The sequence below is a fragment of the Meles meles genome, chromosome 7 (assembly GCF_922984935.1).
Source record: "Meles meles chromosome 7, mMelMel3.1 paternal haplotype, whole genome shotgun sequence".
Lineage (NCBI taxonomy): Eukaryota > Metazoa > Chordata > Mammalia > Carnivora > Mustelidae > Meles > Meles meles.
Genome location: NC_060072.1, coordinates 64552236 through 64577759, shown reverse-complemented (window position 1 = coordinate 64577759; position 25524 = coordinate 64552236). Strand labels below are relative to the sequence as shown.

Genomic DNA, 25524 nt, shown 5'->3' with positions numbered 1-25524 from the left:
CCCTCCCCTTTCTCTATGCTCATATCTACTACTTTTCTCCTCCCTCAGCTCCAACTACCTTGGCCTCCTTACTGTTACCTGCACAAACTAGGCACTCTCCAAACTCAGTCTCCCTGTGCACTGTCTCCCCTGCCTGCAATGATGTTCCCCAAGACAATCCACGTGGCTTGCTTCCTCACCTCTGTCAAGGTTCTAGTCTAAGGTCTCCTTTTCTGTGAAGCCTTCCCTAGTCATCTCATTTAAAATCTGCAGCCCCACCATCCCATCATTCTTCCAGCACTACCCCAGTCTCATTTCCCTGCTTTATTTTCCTTTATAGCACTTACTGACATGTAACAAACTATGTGTTTTCATTTTGTTCACTCTAAAATGTAAGCACTATGATGGCAGGGATTTTTGACTGCTTTGTCTCCAGTGCCTGGAACATAATCTACACCTTAAGGTTTCGAAACTATTTATTGAATGAATACTTAAATATCATCAGACAAAAATATCACTTCAAAACACCAATTATAAGCAGAACTCTCAAACATCCACACTCATGCATAGTGTTCCAAAAGGAGAAGCCAGTTAGTGTTACTAACTTTTGTTAAATCCATCTGCACTTGGCTTAAGAGTCCCAGGCCACACCTACCAGTGCTGTTTTAGTTTTACTAAGCATACAGACTTCAGATAGAAAAAAATACAGGCTTTTTCCTTTCATCAGTCACTACTGACAAAAGGCCTCAAAGTGACCCCTTACTACAAATGATTAGGATGTTCAGGGGAGAAAGGACTCTAGAAAAATAAAAATAATCCCTTCAATCCCCAAAGAGGAATCTCTCCGCAGACATGTTTTCTAACTTCATATCCCTTAACAAAGCGATTCTTTTTTTTTTTTTTGGTTAAGATTTTATTTATTTCTTTGAGAGAGAGAGAGACCACAAGTAGGCAGAGAGGCAGGCAGAGAGAGACGGGGAAGCAGGCTCCCTGCCGAGCATAGAGCCCTACGTGGGGCTCGATCCCAAGACCAGGAGATCATGACCTGAGCCGAAGGCTTAACCCATTGAGCCACCCATGCGCCCCAACAAAGCGATTCTTAATATGTACAGGAAATCTTAACTTAAGAAATAACATGACTATATAACTACACATACAGAAAAATCATCCTTCTTTTCTAAAAACCTTTAACTAAAACTAGACTTACAGTTTTTGTTGAAAATGTTCTGCTGTGAACCTGGCTTAAAAAGATACTTGCTTGAGCTAAGACACGGGTGGATCAGTACTGTATCTTACAGTCGAACACATTTTTTTCCTATTGTTTATTATTTAATACATCGTTCCCAGTCCCCTCTATTACCCCCCAAAAGAGTAAAAGAGAAAACAAAAATACACATTGGTGCAAGCAATCAGGCATGCTATGTCCAAAACAAGCTGTTCTGGAAAGCTATGACCTAAGTGTTCAACACTGACACAGATAAAGTTCAGGCGATAGATGTCACTTGTCTCACCCATTAACAACAACAACAAAAATAAAGATCAGATCCAAGAAGGTAAGCAGAAAGAAAAAGGCGTGAATAAATGAAATCGGTCGTTTCTCCCCGGCCTCCTCCCGGCGCTGCGCACTCAGTACCGCCCCCCGCCCCCCATCATCCTTCAACCGCCCGTTTTGCCAGCATCGGTTCCCAGCTCGGCCCTGCAGTGCGCCATCAAATGGGTGAAGAGGAGGGACCGGTGCCCCTCCAGGAAAAGCCCGGCAGTAACACACAGTGCACCCAAGTGAGGGGAGAACGTCCAACAATTAAACTCAGAAACAGTGTAGGTAGTGCCAACAAAGCGTCGTGCCGAGCCCCAACCGATCAAAGGTTCTCCCCAGTCCGGTGACACCGCCAAATAGACAGGATTCCAAAAGGTGACGACCGTCATCGCCGAACGCGAGGTGGGAAGCGGCGCAGACCCGAACAGTCAAGGATGAAGTCCGACCAGCCTCCCGCCTGCACTCGCCCCGCAGGCCCTCACCGCCGCGGTGGACGCCACCCCCGCCGCCCAGCGAGGTCTGTCGCCACCTCCCCCGAGGGGACCAGAGCGCCGCGTCACGTGCCAGGGTTGAAACTTCGCAGTCGGGCGGGGCGGGGGGGCGGTGAGATGCACCGGATCGCGGTAAGGCCTGGAGTTAGCGCGCCCGGTGACTCACCGGACGCCTCCGCGTGCAGCTGCGGGCGAGAGGGTCAGCGTGCCGGGTGGGGGCCGTGCCCTCGAGGCCCCCCCTCTGTCCCCGTTATTAATAACCCCGCGCCTGGGAGGCAAAAGCCTGAGGCGGGCGCCCTCAGGGGCGCGACGCCCGCGGGCTCAGCAGCGCACCCTGCACGCGGAATAAATAACAATGTCATTAAATCGCCGCCCCGGCGCCCGTCCGGATGGAGAGCGGGCGCCGCCGGGAGCCGACTTTGTCTAGAACCCGCCTCCCGCGCGTGTCCGCAGCGTCCCTCGCGTCCCTGAGGAGACCCCCCGCTCCGCCGGGGCCCGGCCTTACCCGCCAGCTCGTCGGGCTCCAGCCCGCTGTCTGCGTCGATCCCGCACAGCACGAAGTAGTGCGCGAAGCGGCAGGCGGCCGGGGAGGAGCCCGAGCCCGGGCCGGGCGCCGCGCCGCTCCCGCTCATCCCGGCCGCGCTGCCCCTGCCGCCGCCGCCTCTCGGAAGGGCTCGCCGCTACGCCTGCGGTCCCCGCGCGCCTGTCCTAGGGCGACACCGGCGCGCCCATGGCCGCGCAGCCGCCGCTCGTCACCGCAGCCTCGCTCCCCGCTCGGCGCCGGCGAAGCGGCCGCGAGCTCGCGCCCAGTCGGTCCCAATCCCGGTCCCGGGTGGGGGAGGGGCGCGCAGGGGGAGTGTCGGCGTGAGAGACTCGCGCCGCCGCAGCTGCGCTCGCGAACTGGAAGCCGCGGCGTCTGGCGCCCGCCGGTCAGCTGAGCGGCCCTCTGGCTGTGGGAGCGCTGGGAGGGCGGGGGCGCTGAGGACCAGCGCTTGGGTGGGAGGGGGCGGAAAGGAGGGCGCGCTCGCGAGGGACGGTAGCGCGCTCTCCGGTTGTGTGCGCGCGCGCGCCCCGCGGGCTGCGAGGGAGCGCCTAGCGCGGGCAGGATTAGTGCTTGCCTGCCAGAGCCTCGGCGCAGGGGGCGGTCGTACACACGCCTGCTGGCCTCTGCCCGCCGAGAGGGTTAGCCGCAGCGCAGGATTCTGGCTTCCAAAGGAGATGCTACCTATCCTAATTAAAAAAAAAAAAAAAGTGCAGCTTTAGGGAAGGTTAACAGCCTGTGAGATCGTTTACCATCACGGCCTGGACCATCAACATCTTTTGAACCGTGATGTGCAAATGCCTGTCTCAGTTTAAGATCTTAGTCCTTGAATCTTTCCCTCAGCCCTCACCCCCATCTACGAGCCATCCTTACTCAGTGAATTCCTGTCAACTCAATGACCACAAAGGATTGAGACTTCTAAAAGGACAATTGCCTACCCCTCGCACCGCCCACCCTCTTTCTGTAATTTATCCTGACACTTTTCAGGTCAGTGTAAAGTAGCCAAGGCACTCCAGTTCCCCAGCTCCGTACTCAGTTGATATTATCAGCTCTCCCTACAGGTCCAATTGGAGGCTGATAAGGCAACAGGAATTAGACCCTGAACTCTGCTCCTCACATAGCCATGGCTTTCTTACCCTGCTCTTCCCTCTGAGATTCCATTCTACAGGAGTTCACCAACAAGGTTTTATTTCTTTGAAAGGTGAAAAACCGAATAGATCAATTTTCACATTGTCATGCCTTCCACACCATTCCCTACTCGTTTTGGATTTGGGTATAATGTGGGTGGGTGGGTAGGTGGGGGGCGTGACGAATACCACCGGTAGTCAAACAAACCTCCCAGGCACGTGGACTGAGAAACAAACTATTATTATGACCGAATAACGTTCCTCCTGGAATATAGGTATGCGTGTATACCATCATATACTGTACCTTCTATCCTTTCTCTCTTTCCTCAATTTTGAAATGTAAGACGAATCAAGAAATCAGGGTGAAGGACAGCCTGGGTAATTGACCTTTTGCTCCTACTGCACCCTGCCCTCTTTTTTCAAAGCACTTGTAATGACTTTTTCTGTTTGTCTTAGCTGGATTGTAAGCCCCACAGAGCAGAAGTCGTGCTCTGTGTCTCATTTCTAGTATCTAGCAGAACCCTGGTCCCACTGAACCCTTCAATTTATTTTTATTGAATGAAAGAAAGGTTATCCAGGTAGGAAAAAGTTGTTGATGCTTCTAGGAAATATGCAAACTTTAATATCTGTATTAATGAACACAAACATATGCTAACTTAGTGTTATACAAGTATTGCTTTTCCTCCTGTAGAGGGTACTGAAATACATACCACAATTTCACTGATAAGGAGGAGAGGGAGTGACTGGGATGAGTATGTGTTTCTCCTGTTTTTGGTGATTGCTTCTTACAAAATGTTTGTTAGATTCTAGACTAACAAACAAAGGAAAGTGAATTTACCTCTGAACTAACCATGAGACATGCCATTTTTTGTTCACTTGAAAAGCAACTGAGGAGTGCCTAGGTGGCTCAGTCTTTAGCTCAGGTCATGAACTCAGGGTTCTGGGATAGAGCCGCAAGTCAGGCTTCCCTGCTCAGTGGGGAGTTTGCTTTTCCCTCTACCTCTGCCCCTGCCCCTGCTTGTGCTCTTGCCCCCACCTCCACTTAAATAAATAAATAAAATCTTAAAAAAAAAAAAAGAAAACAACAGATTTATGAGTTTGTAAGCCCTACATTAATGTTAAGCTGAAAAAAATTGAAAGAAGCCCAAACAGAATACATTCAATTAGGAGTATAAATCTCATCAAAATAGAGACAATCTCCAAAATCTTTCTTTTTTTTTAAAAGATTTTATTTATTTATTAGAGAGAGAGAGAGAGAGAGAGCAAGCACAGGCAGAGGCAGAGGGCGAAGCAGGGTCCCTGCCGAACAAGGAGCCCAATGTGCGACTCGATCCCAGGATGCTGGGATCATGACCTGAGCCGAAGGCAGCCGCTTAACCAACTGAGCCACCCAGGCATCCCTCTCCAAAATCTTTCTTAAAGCTTCCAAGAGAATAGTTACACATTATAAAATTAAACTTAACTTGAAAATACCTGGGTACATTCCTAATGATCTCTTCAGAATGATGCTGTATAGGTATATTTTGCATTAAATTGCAGTGAAATAAAAGGATAATCAAGAATTAACTATATATCATCGCATACATGTTTCCCTCTAAAATAATGACATAGAAATAATTTAGCTAAGCAAACAAAAAATGACTTGAAATAAATTGTCCAAAATATTTAAATTGTGTCAAGGAGGAGAGAGATCATATGCCTCTTCCCATGCTAAGACAACCCTTGTCAATACCATTCTTCACCTCCACCAGGTCACACACAGATACACAAAACCAGAGCGAAGGAATTGCTAAAGTAACTTCGGATCCCCAGACATTCATTGGACCACACTTCACTATCAGTCAGATCACTATATGCCATTAGGTGAGCATTGCTCAGTCAAGGACTCATTCTTCAGCTTCCCTCAGACAGCAGACCCTAGAGAGGCTCAGCTACTCCAAGCTTAAATCATGTCCTCCATTTGAGGACTGACCAGAGGCCTTCAGAGGTAGCAAATCATCGTTCAGATACTTAGAGCATTGCCTTCCATTCTGTTGTTGTTCCTCATGTTTGCTGCCTGAATTGAGAACCTGCAGAGAAGGCACTAATCCTAACTTTAACTTCTAAACAGCACAAAACATGCCAAATAATCACAATTCCAACAAAAGGAAATCCTGAGGGACATTTTCTTCTGCTAGGGTTTTAGCTTTCTGGGAAAAATCTTATCACAACAAAAGTTCATTTGGAAAATTGATTATCATATTCTCTCATCATAGTTTCAGGAAAAAAGGTTAATTTATGCCAATAAGAATTTGGTAGCAAAATAGCTGACTCACAGTTTTGCCTAAAGTTGTTCCTACCTTTTACAATGAATCCATATTATTAAGACTCTCCTTTATGTAAGTTATTGTGCTAATGCTTTGAGAATACGAAATTTCAAAAGACATGATCCCATCTCTTCAGGAGGTTATAGCCTAGTAGAAAGGCAAATATTTTTCAAAGATAACTAAAAGACCAAAATGAGATAATAAAAGTAAAATCTGGTATATTCCACATGAGAAGTTCAAAAAGCAGTATAGGATTTGTGAGAAGAGATGTCAAATCTTCCTATGGAATTTAGTAAGATAGTATGAAAGTGATAACTTTCGGAAATGGACCTTTACAAGAGCAATAGTATTTCATGAGTTAGAGATGGGAGGAGAGATATTCCAGTTACAGAAGAAATGACTGGGGTGAAAAGTGTGTCGAGGGAGATAAAAAAAAAGTGTGTAGAGGACAGTAATTCAGTTGGAGCCAGATCAGAAAGAGTCTTGAACGGCAGGCGAGTAGGGCTGACTCACCTTTTTATACACTTTTCTCACTTGAGGGATTTAATGATGAATGCTAGCTTTGAGTAAGTTTGACACAAAATATTTGAGATCAGCTAAACCAGTCTTCTCATTTTACGCATAAAAATATCTAAGTCTCACAGAATTTTGGTGATTTACCCAAACACACATTGTTAGTGGCAGAACCAGGGGCAAAGTAAAAGATTGCATTGTAGTGAACATTGTAGGATATATTTTTTTAAGATTTTATTTATTTATTTGACAGAGAGAGGTCACAAGTAGGCAGAGATAAGGGGGAAGGAGCATTGTCAGATCAATCTTAAAGGCCTTTTCATTTCTAATATCTGTAAGTCTATGAAATCTCTTTATCTGAGTTGACTAATCTTTCTCCTATATGTTTACTTCTTTTTAGTAATTCACTTTGGGATTTGATTATTATTTTTTCATTTTATGATGAAAAATTTTCAAATTAAAGACTAGAATACTGAACCTCTATATGCCCATTACCTAGTGTTAATATTAACATTGTGCCATTTTTGTTTCATCTATTTGTTTTTTACTGAAGTATTTGAAAGTGAGGCATAATATTTGTTGACATTTTGATTATGCCTGTTTATCTGAAGTTTCATATGAATGTCTCCTTACTTTCTCAATGAAATTCCTAGACCTCCTTTTCTCTCTTTACCTCACATTAAACATCAAACATTAGTCTTCATTCATAAACTAGTCCTAGTCTCATATTTTTTCCCCCAATAATACTATCATAGATTCCATTCTTTTCTCAGGACTCCCTCCTTCTTCTGAGAACCCCTTTCCTTCATTCCATCTAAATTGTTCTCTCAGGATCTACAATGATATGATACAACTTCACACCCATTTCTCCCTTCTCTCTGTTCAGGTGACTGATCTAGAAGAAGGCTTATGACTCAGGCTGAGCCAATGAGCCCTTTCCCATTGGTCTTGGACTTAGGGCTCAAGAGTTGAGATGGTCTCTCTGCAGGTAGCCAATGACACAAGGTGAAAAGCTTAGGAGGTATCAGTAGTCACACTTCTAATATACAGAGAAAGAGTGAGAGGGAAGAATGAGGCTGATGGTCAGAACAGAGAGACAAACAGAGCAAGTATCCTGTACTGTGATCATGAATTGAACGTTTTTACCTAAGCCAATTTAAATTGGAATTCTGGCACTTGCAGCCAAAAGAGCACATATGTAAGTGTGATTTGAAGGTTATCAGTAAGAAGAATCAGGCAAAACCTTCAGGCTACCCCTTGCTAAAATGTATAAGACACCTCTAAACCTTCACCCCACCCAAATTCAAAAAACTTAAAGAGAAGCTGTAATTACTGTACTATGTTTTCAAGGTCTCTCTATGAATTTAAATACATAAACTTATAAAAACTAATGGTTCCTTATCTATTTATTGAAATGATAGCAAACTTATATTAAAAATACTATAAGCTTATTTTTTCCTCTTTTTGGTAGATCATATTTTGTGACCAAAAATCTCAATATTACAATGCTTGCAGTGCATTTATCTGACAAGGAACTTCTATTCAGAATGTTTAAAGCATTCTTACAACTCAAAAGTAAGAAAAGGCCATTCTTCAAGTTGGCAAAATATTTGAACAAACATTTCACAACAGAAAATATGCAAATGACCCATAAGCACAGGGAGAAAAAGCCCAACAACCCTATTTCAACACGTAGAGATGAAAAGAATGACTAAATTACATCAGGGATGACAAAACCACAAAAAGATGCCCCTTCATATGCACTAGAATGGCTAAAATTTAAAAGACTGACAATACCAAGTGCTGGGAAAGATGTGGGTATTGTTAGTGGGTGTGCAAAATGCTGTCATGTGGTAGCTTCTTATCAAGTTAAACGAACACTTATCAAGTTAAGCAAACAGTTAGCATATGTCCAGGAAAAATTCATTCCTATGGACTTTCCAAAAGAAATGAAAACGTATGATCACAAAGTTTGGTTCTTACAAATGTCCATAGCAGCGTTATTCATATTAGTCCCAAACTAGGGGAAAAAAACTATGCTAACTATCAATTTATTGTCTCTCAGGTTGAATCCATCCTTCTTCACTCTGCTTTGTGATATTAGAGCAGGAACTTATAAGCATTTGTCCTCTGCCAACTGGCAGCCTTTGTCAAATTGAGGGCACTGGAGGGACTCCACAAGAAATAAATTGGCAGGAAGGCACTTAACTTCTGGTTTGTGGTTCCTTTTTGACCATATTTTTATTTAGAATAGGTGCTAATGCTTGGTAGCACTCACCTCTGAGTCCTAGTTCTAGCCACAATCTCAGGTCCTGTTCTTCACCTTCTCAGATTGCAGCTCCAGCCCATCTCCCTTGGCAAGTTTCATCACAACTGACAAGCAGGCTGTCCATTCCTATGATGGCCACACTCTATTCAAAGAGGTCAGAATCAGGGATACCTGGGAGGCTCAGTCAGTTAAGTGTCTGCGTTCAGCTCAGGTCATGATCCCAGGGTCCTGGGATCCAGTCCCACATCAGGCTTCTTGCTCAGTGGGGAGCTTGCTTCTCCCTCTGCCTGCCACTCCCCCTGCTTGTGTTCCCTCTCTCTCTAATAAATAAAATCTTTTTTTTTAAGATTTTATTTATTTGACAGAGAGAGATCACAAGTAGATAGAGAGGCAGGCAGAGAGAGAGAGAGGGAAGCAGGCTCCCTGCTGAGCAGAGAGCCCGATGCGGGACTCGATCCCAGGACCCTGAGATCACGACCTGAGCCGAAGGCAGCGGCTTAACACACTGAGCCACCCAGGTGCCCCTCTAATAAATAAAATCTTGAAAAAAAAAAGAGGTCAGTATCAAAGTCTTGTGGGGGGCGAGGAATCCTTTTCTAAGTCCTTCTTTCCTCTCTCCCCTTCACCCTGCTTACTATTCCTAGTTCCTCTTGTACCCCTTTAAGTCATTAACAACCTTTTACTAGTTAACAATTATATTAAATTCTCCTGTTCAAATGAGTGGCTTCTGTCCTTTGTTTTCTTTTAAAGATTTTATTTATTTGACAGAAAGGGAGAGAGGGAGCACAAGCAGGGGGAGTGGCAGGCAGAGGCAGAGGGAGAAGCAGCCTCCCCGCTGAGCAGGAAGTCCGACAATGTGGGACTCTGATCAGGGGACCCTGAGATCATGACCTGAGCTGAAGGCAGACGCTTAATGACTGAGCCTCCCAGGTGCCCCGGGTTCCTGTCTTTTGACAGAGGAACAACCCAGATGGCCATCATCATGATGACTGCATAAGTGGATTGGTATACTTATTCCACGAGCTACTACTCATTAGTAGTAAAGAGGAATGAACTACTGACCTATGCCACCAGGTGATGACTGTCAGAAATATGCTGAACATAATGCGTCACAGGCAGAAGAGTCCATGGTGTATTAGTGCACTTATATGATGTTCTAAAATGGCAGAAAGCAGATCAATGGCAGCCTGGGGCCAGGGGTTGGGTGGGATAGGGAACTGACCACAAAAGAGCACAAGGGATGTTTCTGGATTATGAAAAAAATCTGATATCTTGATTATGGTGGTCATGTTACAGGTATATACATTTGTCAAAACCCATTGAATTGTCCTTTCAAAATGGATGCATTTATATATATATAAATTATACTTCAATAAAATCTATTTAAAAAGAAAAAAAAAGCCAAAAGATGTGTGATATTTTTAATTGCATTCTATATTTCAAAACTTTGCAGTCCCAAAGTTTCAATTATTTTAGTTGATTGACGAGAACCGATTTAAATTCTTACAAAAGTCTTGTTCAATTTTCATGTCCAGCTGGCATTTTTTGCGGTAGTTAGGTATGCTGGTGAAGGGGATGGCTCCAGAGGCACACTGCCTGTGCTCAGATCTCATTTCTTCCTTACCTATAAGACAATTTGTTTAAGGTTACTAAGTTTTAATTTCCTTATTTGTACAACAGGGATCAAAACAGTGTTGGTATAGGGGTGCCTAAGTGACTCAGTCCTTGGGCATCTGCCTTCAGCTCAGGTCATGATCCCAGGGTCCTGCCTACTTGTGATCTCTCTCTCTCTCTGTCAAATAAATAAATAAAATCTTAAAAAACAAAACAAAACAAAACAGGGTTGGTATAAAGTCCAAAGGAGGTAATATGTATAGAGTGCTTAGTCTAGTTCCTGGTACACAGAAAGTATAAAGTACATGGAACATATTGTTTCTATATGCCAGGCATTGAGGTAAATATTTTAACATACAATATCTCATTATTTGACTGTTAACAGGAATTATGGCACCAGAAAACCAGTGTTTGGATATTATTGTAAATATTTGAAATTCTGTTCTTTCGGGGAAGGGGTGGAGAGAGAGAGGCAGAGGGAGAATCTTTTTTTTTTTTTGGCAGCAAATGGTTTTTTTTTTAAATTTTTAAATTTTTAATTAATTTATTTTTCAAATTTTCAAATAATAAATTAAATAATTTAAATAAAATAAATTAATTTATTTTTAAAATTTTTATTTTAAATTATTTAAATTTTTTATTTTAAATTATTTTTCATTCATTAAATAATTTTATTAATTTATTTAATTTATTTTTAATTAAATTATTTTAAATTAACATACAATGTTTTATTAGCCCCAGGGGTATAGGTCTGTGAATCACCGGGTTTACACACTTCACAGCACTCACCATAGAACATACCTTACCCAATGTCCACCACCCTCTCCCTACCCCCTGGCTACACTCAGTTTGTTTTGTGAGATTAAGAGTCAGAGGGAGAGGGACGCCTGGGTGGGTTAAAGCCTCTGCGTTCGGCTCAGGTCAGGATCTCAAGGTCCTGGGATCCAGCCCCAGCCCCGGATCCGGCTTTCTGCTCAGCGGGGAGCCTGCTTCCTCCTCTCTCTCTGCCTGCCTCTCTGCCTACTTGTGATCTCTCTCTGTCAAATAAATAAATAAAATCTTTAAAAAAAAAAAAAGGAGTCAGAGGGAGAATCTTAAGCAGGTTCCACACCCCCAGTCTGGAGCCCAACACAGGCTCCATCTCATAACCGAGATAATGACCTGAGCCAAAATCAAGAGTCAGACACTTAACTGACTGAACCACCCAGGCGCCGATAAATATTTGAAATTCTTTTTCTTTTTTTTTAAAGATTTTATTTATTTATTTGACAAAGATCACAAGTAGGCAGAGAGGCAGGCAGAGAGAGAGGAGGAAGCAGGCTCCCCGCTGAGCAGAGAGCCTGATGCGGGACTCGATCCCAGGACCCTGAGATCATGACCCGAGCCGAAGGCAGAGGCCCCAACCCACTGAGTCACCCAGGCACCCCCTCCTTTTCAACACCTAAATCTTACGACCTCTTTTGTTTATTGTCTAGACACCATCTAGAGTTGTGGCCCACCTTGGATCCCAGGTTTGCTGTTATCTGAGCAGGGACTCAGTGTCCTCCGAGTGTCCTTGCTCTCCATTGTTCATTGAACATCACTGAGTGAGGCCAGGTCTAGGGTCTGATGTCCCCACTGGCTGTGTGTGACTAAAATTGGTCATGCCCTGCTATATTCTTGGGTGCCACCTAAGAACCACTGGACCACCTAGGATTTTCATTAAGAATTTCAAATATTTAGGGGCACCTGGGTGGCTTAGGGGGTTAAAGTCTCTGCCTTCAGCTCAGGTCATGATCCCAGAGTCCTGGGATCGAGCCCCGCATCAGGCTTTCTGCTCGGTGGGGAGCCTGCTTCCTCTTCTCTCTCTCTGCCTGCCTCTCTGCCTCCTTGTGATCTCTGTCTGTCAAATAGATAAATAAAATCTTTTTTAAAAAAATGAGGGGGGCAGAATGGAGGCTCCAATGCAGGTAGCATTCCAAAGTCTGGGCAAGCAGTGAGCCTCAAGAAGTTGTATTAGTCACGGTCTCTACAGTTGGACTAAACAAGAAGTGAAGAGTGTATATGGGTTGAATCGTGTCTTCCCCAAAGATATGTCCAAGTCTCCATCCCTATTACTTGTGAATGCAACCTTATTTGGAGATAGGGTCATTGCTGGTATAATTAAGTTAAAGATCTCAAGATGAGGGCCTCTGGATTTAAGGTGGATCCTTAACTGAATTCTGATGTCCTTAGAAGAGAAAGGGAGATGTAGGACATAGAGACACATAAAGGGGGAGTCCATGTGAAGACAGAAGCAGAAGTTGAAGTGATGTTGCCACCAGCCAAAGAATGCCGAGTTTTGCCTGGAGACCCCTGAAGCTAGGAGAGAGAGCCATGGAACAAATTCTCCCTCACAGCCTCCAGAAGAAACCAACAGTGCCAGTACCTTAATTTTTATCTTCTGGCCTCCAGAACTGAGGACATCTATTTCTGTTATTTCAGGCCCCCAAGTTTGTGGTAACTTGTTGCAGCAGCCCTAGGAAATCAACACAGAAGGAAACGGCAAAGGCCGAGTCTGAAAAAGGAACTGGGGACCTAGGTTACCAAAGTTGGATGCAAGCTACATCCGACTGGGGCTCATCAAGGGAGACTGACTTTGCATGTAAGATAGGAGTCTAATTCTAATAACATAAGCACAATAACAAATTCTAAATAGAAAATGCAGGGACACATTCTAATTTGAAAATGAGCCTGAGTGGCTCAGTCAGTTGGTGTCTGCCTTCAGCTCAGGTCATGATCCCAGGGTCCTGGGATGGATCCCTGCATTGGCTCCCTGCTCAGTGTGGAGTCTGCTTCTCTCTCTCTCTCTCTACTCCTTCCCTACCCCTGCTTGTGCTCTCTCTCTCAGATAAATAAAATTTTAAAAAAGAAATACTTGTTGTATTACTCCTTGTCCCTCCAACCTCCTCTTCCCTTAGGCCAGACCCTCACACGGCACATGATAGGGAATATTTGAACCTACAGAATATCTATATTTATCCTAGTTTTGCTGTCCCATTTAATCTCCAGGCAGAAAGAAAATAGCGAAATTTTCAGTGCTTGCAACCTTTAATTAGATTAGCTCCATCCAGTGGAGAAATGAGCATGAATGTCAGAGTTTGGAATCCCCCAGTCCAGAGAGGAGAAAGTAGGGGGTTACTTCTTTAGTAGAAGTCCCTCCCTATGGAAACAGGAGGCCAGAGGAAAGGAAGTTCCTCCCTAAGAGGTGGTTGTTTAATCAGAATCCATTCCCCATCTCCCTCACTGTGTAGCATTCATATTGTTTGGGTGGGATTGGCCTTGTTCTTAGCTCTAGGCTGACACTTTGTGAACCTATGTCACTTGTAAGAGGAATTGATTCAGGAAGGGACAATTACCCTGGGTCCATCTAATTAGTATGAGGTTCCAGACTTTTGTTTGATAGCTGGAAGAAGGAATACCCTCTTTTCACCTTGGATATAAAAAGGAAGTTTTTCAGTCCCTAGAATTGCTGGTAGCCCTATAAGGAAAGCCAGGCCAAGGATGAAGCCCACATACAGAAAAGGGCAGAGCCAAGAGAAACTCGAAAAAGCAGAGTATATGGCGCACCTGGATGGCTCAGTCAGATAAGCGGCTGCCTTCAGCTCAGGTCATGATCTCCAGGTCCTGGGATCAAGCCCTGCATCCAGCTCCCTACTCAGTGGGGAGCCTGCTTCTCCCTCTCTATCCCCCCCCCCCCCCGCCGTGCATGCTCTCTCTCTCCAGTAAATAAATAAAATCATAAATAAACAAATCAATACATAGCAGAGTATATCATGAACTCTGGATCAAGTCACACAAGAAGCCTGCCCAATATCTATCATTTGTCAGTTAATGTAAGCCAATACATTCCTTCTATCATTTCAGCCAGGAGGACTTGGTTCTTTCACTTGGAAGTAAAATTATGCCCCTCCCCACGCAAAATAAGGGGGTTGATCTTTAAGTTCCCTTTCATTTAAAAAAAATTAGATCCTAAATTTAATAGGAAAGAAATATAAAATTACATATTCTGGGAAAAAATTCCCAGGGCCATCTCTCTTTTTTTTTTAATTAAAAAACATTTTTTTAAAGATTTTATTTATTTATTTGACAGAGATCACAAGTAAGCAGAGGCAGGCAGAGAGAGAAAGGGGAAAGCAGGCTTCCTGCTGAGCAGAAAGCCCAACATGGGGCTTGATCCCAGGACCCCCGAGATCATGACCTGAGCCAAAGGCAGAGGCTTAACCCACTGAGCCACCCAGGCGCCCCATGGGCCATCTCTTCTTAAGGAGGTGACAATATTATGCCACTAAAGCCTCAGGCAGCTAAGGACCCATAGGATAAGTAAGATATTCTATAGAAAACATTTTCCTTGGTTGGCTGGGTTCCTTCTTACCAAACCAAGGTTGAGAATACAAGAATATTAATTAAAATGTGTACTTTCTAACACAATTTAGAACACTCATACCCTTTGATTCAGTTCTGCTTCTCAGAATCTCTTCTATAAAAAACACAAGCAGGGGTGCCTGGGTGGCTCAGTGGGTTAAAAAGCCTCTGCTTTCAGCTCAGGTCATGATCCCAGGGTCCTGGGATCGAGCCCCACATTGGGCTCTCTGCTCAGTGGGGAGCCTGCTTCCTCCTCTCTCTCTGCCTGCTTCTCTGCCTACTTGTGATCTCTGTCTGTCAAATAAATAAATAAAATCTTTTAAAAAATTGTATTTAAAAAAACACACAAGCAAAGGATATATGTGCAATGATGTTCCCTGAAACATTGTTCATGATATTAAAAAGGGGGAGGCAATCTTATTTCCCCCAGGAGGAAATGATTGTATAAATTCTGGTATATCTATACAATGCAATGCGAAGAATGAGGTTGTACTGGTAGGAAACAATTATCTAAGATATAATTAGATGGAAAAAATCAAGAAATAAAAATATATGGTATGATCATATTGTGTCCAAGATAAACTCTATACATGTTTGTGCTTAAAAAAACATGAAAGTAGGAAGGGCATGTATTGCATGGAGCACTGGGTGTTGTGCAAAAACAATGAATACTGTTACGCTGAAAAAAAAAACATGAACGGTTTCTATCTTTTATTTTTATATTTCTCTATTGTTAAAAATAGAACAATAGGCATCTATTGCTTTTGTAATTTAAAACCTTTCTTTTTTAAGTGTGGATATGTATCTTTCTGTGAGAAAAGATTATCAACATTGTGACTCATGGCATGGTTAAGATTATGTAAATAAATTTGTAATTATTTTATTGACTTATTGAGACTAATTCAAATGACTGTACATATATTCATGTATGCATATATACACATATACACATGATTATCCATTATTCAACAATTCTTATTGTGTACTTATTATTAATCAGGCAGTGTTCTAGGGATATGTCAATGAGTAAAAGTCCTAGGGATATAGCGTACTGCATATATATAGATCCAAAATAGTCGCAAGAATGTAAGTAAAAATTTTTTTTTTTTTTTGAGAGAGAGTGCGAGAATGAGGAAGCAGGTTGCGGTGGGGGGCTTGGACAGAGGGAGAGGGAGAGAGAGAATCTTTAGCAGGCTCCATGCCCAGTGCAGAGCCCAGTGCAGGGCTCCATCTTTCAACCCTGAGATCATGACCAGAGCAGAAATCAAGAGTCAGACACTAAGAATGAAGTGAATATTGTCATGAAGCAAAAAATATGTATGTTTACATATGTATAATTTTCAATCATCAAAAACATTTAATTTGGTTAATCAGTGATGAACTGGACTTCGTGTTATAAATTGGTAACCTTTCCCAATTTCATTTATAAACTTCATAGTTGAAAGCACTGAAATGGATAGCATAATAAGTATATTTTGGGTGCAACATCTTTAGACCCTTTCCACATGCCAGAATTTAAACTTGAGTTCTCAGTCCCAGACTTGACATACAATTTCTTTTTCTTTTTCTTTTTTTTAAGTAGGCTCCATACCTACTCCAGCATGGAGCCCAACTTGGGGCTTGAACTCACAACCCTGAAATTGAGACCTGAGCTGAGATCAAGAGTCAGAAACTTAACTGACTGCGCCACCCAGGTGCCCTAAGTATTGCAATATTAATTAATTCAGATATATAAATCTTTTCTTCTCAACTTGTGCAGCTGAGAGCTTCTGGAGGTCAGGAACTGTTTTCTCTTTCATCACAATCATACATCACAGTTTATGCTTTCAGATTGACTAAATGCATCCTTCAGCTTCCTCAACAAAGAACATACATTTAAACTAAAAATAGAAGGCAGATCCTCTGTGGTTTTCAGTCATAATCAATATGACTATTCATGAGGTAATTATTTTAAGCTCAGCAATTTAGACCTAATCCCATCATTGAATTAGGCTTCAGATCATAGAGACAAATTGCAGGATGTTTATTCACTTTAGTTTGCTTCTAAGCAACTATTATCCTTCAAACTTATAGCCCCCTTGTTAGGCATCATTTCTAGGGAGCAATTTTAGCTTACATAATAGTTTTTGGAACACACTGTGGAAATTACCTATCTTGTTTTAGGAAGACTATAACTCTTTCTCTCTCTCTTTTTAAAGAATTCTTCTGCTATGACAATTTCCTTGAACTGCAGACTCAAAAACAATAACTAAAGGTAGCAAGAAAGATACTGGGAGAAAAGCCAATTTAATTGTACTAACCTGAATAATTGTTTCTGACTTCCACCTTGCCCATTGTGATTTTTTTTTTTGGGGGGGGCAGGAAAAAAATTAATATTAGACTCCCACAATCTTCAAACAAGTAAAAATTATAATCTGGTGGGTGACTATTTAAAGTAACAGAATCCAAGGCAACACAAGAGGCTTAATTTTAGACATGCAAGTTATTAACTAAGAGTAGGAAAGAGCATTATCTAGTAGTGAAGAGCCAGGAGCTTGAAACAACCTTTGAAAATTTATACTCTCATTTCTTCAAGGTTTGAGTCGGATTAAATAACTTCAACTCCTGGTATTCAGCTGGTCTGTCCTCAAATTTGGTTCAGTTTGCTCACCCCTTTATCACTACACAAAACTGTTGACTATCAAGATTATCAGAACACAAACTCTTTGTTTTAGCTCAGGCTGCTACAACAAATTACCATAGATGGGGTAGCTTACACGATAGAAATTTATTTCTCACAGTTCTGAAGTCTGGGAGCCCTAAGATTAACGCCAGCAGATTGGATGTCTGGAAAGAGCCCTCTTCCTGGTGTGCAGGCAGCCATCTTTGCAGTATGTCCTCAAAAGTAGTTGGAGAAGCAGTGAAAAGGGTTCAGAATACCTTATTTAGTGGCTGATATCTGTGAATATTATATAGTTTATAACTAGAAATGTTAAAATATTTTGGATGACCTTTTCAGCATTGGTGGGTAAAAAGCGAGTTTGGAGACTCCTCTAAGGCAAAATTATGGTTGGATTATAATAAATAAGTCAAGGACAAATTAAAAATTCTAACCTAAAAAAATTACTGAAAAATGGAAAGCTTGCAAAGTTAGCATCTGAATTTAGACAGTAAAATGTCTGTCTTGTCTAGTGATGTATTTTAAAATGTTATCACTGGCTACAGGCAGGCAGTAGCTACACAAAAGTAGCAATTAATGTGACAGCAGTTGAACGTTAAGACCAAATTAGGGGGAATTATTTACTCTCATTGCTATGATTGGAAGTGTATAGGAGGTACCCAGAAGCTACTATAAAGGAGGTTATGGATAAATACACACTACTTTTTATATTCATCTTGAAATGTACAATTGCACAAAATCCTTTCAAGAAAAAAAACCTAAAGTGAGAAAATATAGAACAATTTACAGTCTTGGATCCTGTGTGTTTTTTTGAACAGCAGCCATAGTCTCCAAATATTGGATAAATATTGTACTCTTTTCTTAAACTTTTTGTTATGGAAATTTCCAAACATACACAGAGTAGAAAGAATAGAATAATGAGTCCTCATGTATCTATTACCTGCGTTCAACATTTACCAACATATGACCAGTCCTGTTTATAACCTTACTGTCTCCTGACCTCAACCATACCAGATCATCTAAAACCAACTGTCAGACCTGAAGTTAATGTAACACTGTGTGCCAACTATATTTCAATTAAAAAAAAAAAAACACTCTCTGGGGATAAGAGGATGGGATAACTGGGTGACAGGCATTAAAGAGAGAACAAGATGAAATGATATTGGGGTGTACCTTCAAATATATCTTAAATCCGACCATTTTGTATGACCTACACTGCTATCATCCTAACTTTAGTAATCCTCAAACTTTTCCATCTCAGAATCCCTTTTCACTCTTGGAAACTATTGTGGACTCCAAAAGCCTTTATTTATATGGGTTATATTAATATTTGTCATCCTTATTAGAACTCAAGCCTGCAACAAGTGTAAAATATGTATTCATTAAAAAATATTAAGTCCAGGGGCACCTGGGTGGCTGAGTGGGTTAAGCCTCTGCCTTCGGCTCAGGTCATGATCTCAGGGTCCTGGGATCGAGCCCCACATCGGTCTCTCTGCTCAGCAGGGAGCCTGCTTCCCCCTCTCTCTCTACTTGCCTCTCTATCTACTTGTGATCTCTCTATATATATCAAAATAAATAAAATCTTTAAAAAAATATTAAGTCCAAAAAATTAAGTCCATATCATATTAGTATAAAAATATATATATACATATGTCCATACATATACACATATACATATGTATATTTAAAGAACCTATATGTTCCAAAAAAAGTTAGTGAGAAGAATGGCATCAGCTTGGGTTTTTTGCTGATCTCTTTAATGTCTGGCTTAAAAAAAGTGTGGATTTTCGTATCTACTTCTCCATTCAATAACTTCTGCTTCAATGTATCACATGTCATGTAGCCTCTGGAAAACTCTATACTCATGAAAGAATGAGGATAGGAAAGGCAGATAATGTCTCAGTGTTATTATGAAAATAGTTTTGGGGCACCTGGGTGGCTGAGTGGGTTAAGCCTCTGCCTTCGGCTCAGGTCATGGTCTCAGGGTCCTGGGATCAAGGCCTGCATTGGGCTCTCTGCTCAGTGGGGAGCCTGCTTCCTCCTCTCTCTCTGCCTGCCTTTCTGCCTGCTTGTGATCTCTCTCTCTCTCTGGCAGATAAATAAATAAAATCTTTAATAAAATTAAAAAAAAAAAAGAAAATAGTTTTGACCTTGCAGACCTACTAGCATCTCTTAGGGATTCCTAGAGGTCCGCAGGCCACAATTTTTAGTGTTCTTCTTAACCTGAGATAGAAGTTATCTACCATAGGGGCTCCTGGGTGGCTCAGTGCGTTAAAGCCCCTGCCTTCGGCTCAGGTCATGATCCCAGGGTCGTGGGATCCAGGCCCGCATCAGGCTCTCTGCTCATCGGGGGTCCTGCTTCCTCCTCTCTACCTCTCTGCCTACTTGTGATCTCTGTCAAATAAGTAATTAAAAAGTCCTAAAAAAAAAAGAAGTTACCTACCATAAACTTCACCCTCATAAGCTATACAGTTTAATGGTTTTCAGCATATTCACAAAGTTGTGCAACAATCACTATGCACTAATCCAGAACATTTTCATCTTCCCATTAGCACCCCCTCATATCATCCCCTGGCATCACCTGGTAACCATTAATCTTTCTTTTTCTAGAATTTGCTAATTCTAGACACTTCATGAAAGTTGTGAATCCATACACTATGTGATCTTTTCTTTCTGGCTTCTTTTACTTAGCATAATATTTTCAAATCTCATTCATGTAGTAGTATGTATCATACTTCATTTCTTTTTGAGGCTGAGTAATATTCCATCCTGTGGATGGATCACATTTTAATTCTTCATCAGTTCATGGACACTTGGTTAGCTTCTGCTTTTTGGCTACCCTCAGTAATGTCACTGTGAAGGTTGGTGTACAACCGTTTGCGCGGACAGGTTTTCAGTTCTCTTGGGTACATTCTGAGCGGCAGAGCTGCCAGGTCATATGGCAATGGACACCTAACTTTGAGGAACTACCAAAATGGAAATAGCACATTTGGAGACCCACTTCCCTAGTCTAAGCCACTCTCACTGTCTGGACTATTGCAAGACTTACCTAACTGACTTCCTTCGTTCTACCCTGGTGCCCTTGAAGCTTTCTTTCTATACAACTACCACTGCCATTTTTCTAAGAATTCACATTAGAGCACATCACCTTACTGTGTAAAAGCCTCCAATGGCCTTCCATTGCACATAGAATAAAATCCAAACTCCGCCAGGATTTGAACATGATCTAGTCCCTCCTTACCTCTTTGACTACCTATCCCTCACTCACTGTGGGCCAGCCCCGGGACTTCTGCTTTTCAAACACACCAAGCCTCTCCCACCGCAGTGCCTTTTAATTTATCCCCTTCATCTGGAACTTGCTTCCTACTAATCTTTGTGCCCTTGGCCCTTCTAATTTACATTCAGATCTCTACTTGAAAGTAATGTCCTCAGAACAGCCTTCCTTGGCTTCCCCATCTAAAATAATGATCCACACCAATCACCCTTTATCCCTTTATCTGACTCTATTTTATTGAGTACTTGCTTTTTTACTTATCTGCTTAACTGTTAATTTCCGCCATTATGTTAATTTTGCCATTACATTGAGTTCCTAGAGATTCAATAAATATTTTGGTATGAGTGCAATAAAAGGCACTGGTTGATCGCTGTGCTACAAACCATCCCCAAATGTAGTGATTTGCAACAACAGTTTAGGCAAGGTTCAGGTGGGTGATTTTTCTGTTGGTCTTGCCAGGTGTCCCTTGTGACTGGAGGCTGGCCTCAGTGGGACCTCCCCCTTCCTCACCACATGGCCTCTGCATATGATCTCTACAGCAAGGTAGCTGGATTTCTTACACAGGAGTTCAGGGTTCCCAAGAGGGAAAAGGTGGAAGCTGTGGTCCTTTTAAGACTTAAGCCTGAAACTTTCACAGCATCCCTTCTGCCATAGTCTGTTGGTTAATAGAGTCAACAAGGCCAGCCAAGATTCAAGGGACTCCACAGGGACATGAGTACCAGGAGTGTGTCATAGGGATGGTTAGGCACCTGGGGTCGGGGGGGGGGGCAGTGGGGGGGGCAGTGGTAATGAAATTGGCAAGCACACCATGCAAAGGCTTGGTATATGTTACTTATTGTTATTAAAATTATCTGGTAGCTGGGAAGGAAATTTCTCAAAGAGCTGGCTGTACTGCACATTGGAGCCTTTCTTTTTTTTTTTTTTTTAAAGATTTTATTTATTTATTTGACAGAGATCACAAGTAGGGAGAGAGGCAGGCATAGAGAGAGAGAGGAGGAAACAGGCTCCCTGCCAAGCAGAGAGCCCAATGCGGGGCTCGATCCCAGGACCCTAGGATCATGACCTGAGCGAAAGGCAGAGGCTTTAACCCACTGAGCCACCCAGGCGCTCCGGAGCCTCTTTCTTAATGCAGTGCTGCATGAACAAGAATAAGAGAAATCTGATTGAGTATAGGAGTCTTCGGTGCAACTTGATCAGAAAGCATATGCCTGGAGATGGACATGTTTTATTAGAGAATTTCTGTAGCTACATTTGTTAAAATGGAATTCTGTTGGAAACCTTACCCAGGCAGCATAGCATAATAGTTATAGCACAGGACTCTGGAGCCTGATGGCCTGGGTTTGAGTTCTGGTTAGACAGCTTACTAGCTGGCGATCTTGTATGAGTTGCTTAACCTCTTCATGCTTCAGTCTCCTCTTCTGTAAAATGAGAAGGGCAATAATGGTAACTACATTGTGGGTTATTGAGAATTAACTTGGTTAGTATCTATTAAGTACAGGATAATGCCACATAGTGACTGGTATGTAAACATTTGTTAAATGAAGCACAAATTTCAGGAAAAAATACTGAAACGTTAATACAAAGAACGTCAATAGTTACATGTCTCAAACAGTAGATAACCCTTTTTTTTTTAAACTTGCAAAAAGTTAATTGAACTAAATCAAAATAATTTACCAGGATGTAATCTAAACCCTACCCTCTTCCAAGTGTTTTTTTTTTTTAAGATTTTATTTATTTATTTGACAGAGAGAGAGAGAGACAGTGAGAGAGGCAACACCAGCAAGGGGAGTGGGAGAGGGAGAAGCAGGCTCCCCACTGAGCAGGGAACCCAAAGCGAGATTCAATCCCATGACCTGAGCCAAAGGTAGATGCTTAACAACTGAGCCACCCAGGCATCCCATCCTCCAAGTTTTCTCCAATCATTAACTATATAAACACAACTAGTGGTCATGCCAGCTAATCAGATAGGGTTTTTTAAAATTTGTTTTTGCAATTACTTCATCTGACTTTAAGACTTTGACCTTTATTTCATTTTCTTTCACCTTCCTTAATAGCTCCCTTGAAAAGCCTTCAAAAAAAAAGACGCAATAATGACTGGCAAGTTAAAGTAATATTAGAAAGCAATTCTTGTTCAAAGGTTGGATTTGACGGTGCAGGGTTGGAGGTCACTCACAGCTGTGAGTGTCATAGTCCCCAGAGGGCTGGTCCCTGGTCTCTGAGACACAGGTGAACTCATGGCCACTCCAGGAAGTTTGCTCACAGCTTCATTAGCAATAGACTACTCCAGACTCCCGCAGCCTCTTCCTCTACAAAACTTGGAGTCCCCAGGCAAACAAAAGCTGTAAAAAGAGGGACTAGAGTTAATCTAGTTCTCATTGGAGCATTCCAGGGTAAATTTGCGGCCAAGTTGCCACTGACAATTTTAGAAAGCCTGGGTAAGATGGATTCCTTGTGAAAAAAATGAAATATCACCTATGTTTGTGTGTCATAGTCATGGCTTTTTAAAGGGTTTTGTCTTTTTTTTTTTTTTAAGATGTATTTCTTTATTTGAGAAAGAGAGAGAAAAAGCAAGGGGAGGGGCAGAGTGAGAGGCAGAACCTCTAGCAGACTCCACTCTGAAGAGGGAGCCCCACCCCAGGCTCTATCTCTCCACTGGAGGATCACAACCTGAGCTGAAATCAAGAGTCAGTCACTCAATTGACCGAGCCACCCAGGTGTCCCTTAGGTGTTTTCAGTCTTATATCATGAACAGCTTCAGAAACATAACAAGATTAATATAATTGTTGCTTCCATGACAATCAACATTCCAAAGATGAGGAGGGCAGTCAGTGCGGAAGGTTAATTATAAATAAGAATATGTGTGGATCCTCTGGACTGGTGGTTTGTCTGAATCTGAATGAATTATAGGGAGTCAGTGGGTTCCCGTTATCTTCTCTGTCCCTCTTCTATACGTGTACCTGCCAAATACTGAGCACTAACAAAGCTTTCTTTCTTTTTCCTTCTAATTTCATTTTTTTTGGTGCCACTAATAACAATAAAGGGAAAATGGAAGGCATGTGTAATCTTACCACCTCAATGCAATTATCTTCATTTCTACATATTTTCTTCCAGACTTTGTCCAGGTGTATGCAGGTTTTTATATAATTAGCATCGCAGTGCACATGCTTTTCAATTTTACCTTTCACCTTTTTTTTTTAAAAGATTTTATTTATTTGACAGAGATCACAAGTAGGCAGAGAGGCAGGCAGAGAGAGAGGAAGGGAAGCAGGCTCCCCACTGAGCAGAGAGCCCAATGCGGGGCTCGATCCCAGGACCCTGAGATCATGACCTGAGCCGAAGGCAGAGGCTTTAACCCACTGAGCCACCCAGGCACCCCTACCTTTCACCTTTTATAGCAACATTTTATTCATGTTGTTTAGGAGCTCTTGGGTGGCTCAGCTGGTAAGCATCTGCCTCCAGCCCATTCAGCTCAGGTCATGATCCCAGGGCCCTGGTCTATGCTCAGTGGGAGCCTGCTTTTCCCTTTGCTTGCTGCTCCCCCTGCTTATGCTCTCTTGCTATCAAATAAATAAATAAATAAATAAATGCTTTTAAAAAACCACAAACAACATTCGTTCATGGTGTTTCATAATCCTCTTAATTATTATAGCTTCACATTCCTGTCAGTTGGTGTGTGATAACTAGTCATTTGTCTTTAAGTAGACATGAAGGTTGTTTCCATTTTTTTCTTTTCTTTGGCTATAAAAGTGGACATCTCTGTTTTTATAACTTCTTTGGCATAATTTCCATGTGATAAATTCCTAAGATTATGAGTTGTGGCAGAGTGTATGTTCTAACGATGGCCACAGTAATACCTCCCAATCCCACTGGTCGTCTGCAGTATGACCTTGACACTCCCCCTTGAACATGGGTGAGCTCTGTGACTGTTTTGACCTGCAGAGAGTGGCAATAGGGACACTACACTTGCTTCAAGAGTAGCTCTTAATTGGCCTGATAACATCTGTTTCCTGCTTTTAGAAAGTGCAGCTATCCTGAGAACACCACCATGTGAGAGGCCCAAGTCCCATGAAGAAGCCCTGGGGTCTGAGATGCCAAGTGGACAACAAGAAAGGTACAGCGGCAGCGAGACTAGGAAATGTGAACAAAGACACCACCTTGGAAATGTATCATCTAGACCTTGCAATCCGACATGAAGCCAGGCAGAGAAACTGCCCAGCAGAGCCCTTCCAACAGAACTGCATGCAAAATAAACGGTTGTATTAAGCCACTAAGTTTGGTGATGGCTACCTAGTCATAGGTATTTGAGACATGAGTGTAGGGACCAAAGGCAGGCTGTCCTAAGACAGACCACTTTGGTGTGATTATTTTGAGTTGAAAAGTAATCAAAATCTAGGAGAATCAGGAAAACTCTTTACCTCCCCTTCAATTGCCTAAAAAGAATTTAGAGAGTCAACCCGATCTAGGAAGAGAGCTATCACTATACATAACTACATTTTGAGAGGACCTAGGTATGGTAGACTGGGAGGAACCCAGCAAGGCCAGTTTGATCAAAGCCCCTTATATCCCATTGTGTCTGTTGGGGCCAGTAAATATTTGTTTACCAAACATTTACTCTGTTTCTACTTCCCTTGAATTGTATTCCTTCCCTTTGCAGTCCCAGATGGCTACCCACTTGTCATTAGTTCAGAATGACTTGCAGACCTAATTTTGCCTGTCTTCTGGGTGGATTCCTCCTACACATGAAATGAAATTTTATTTTTTTCCCCATTAATCTGTCGCATGTCAATTTTTAAAAAGATTTCATTTATTTATTTGAGAGAAAGAGAGAAAG

The 25524-nt window shown here is 42.2% G+C and overlaps 1 protein-coding gene and 1 long non-coding RNA gene across 8 annotated transcripts in view; one reads left to right on the top strand and one right to left on the bottom strand.

Moving 5' to 3' along the window:
- The window catches only part of DENND5B (DENN domain containing 5B), a 216369-nt gene extending 212892 nt beyond the window's left edge, over window positions 1-3477 (bottom strand). For 6 of the 7 annotated variants that reach the window (XR_006819523.1, XR_006819522.1, XR_006819524.1 and 3 more), the window contains exon 1: window positions 2513-3463. Coding sequence is in view for 2 of the 7 variants with exons in the window: in XM_046010883.1 (XP_045866839.1) it covers window positions 2513-2639 (127 nt within the window). In the remaining 5 variants the exon portion in view is untranslated. Of the gene's footprint in view, window positions 1-2512 lie in introns of all 7 variants that reach the window. The other variant, XR_006819526.1, reaches the window with a different exon arrangement.
- On the top strand, window positions 969-24964 carry LOC123945897. The gene is made up of 2 exons (XR_006819527.1): window positions 969-2033; window positions 24711-24964. It is a non-coding gene; the product is annotated as an uncharacterized LOC123945897 (long non-coding RNA).
- The last annotated feature ends 560 nt before the right edge of the window (window positions 24965-25524 follow it).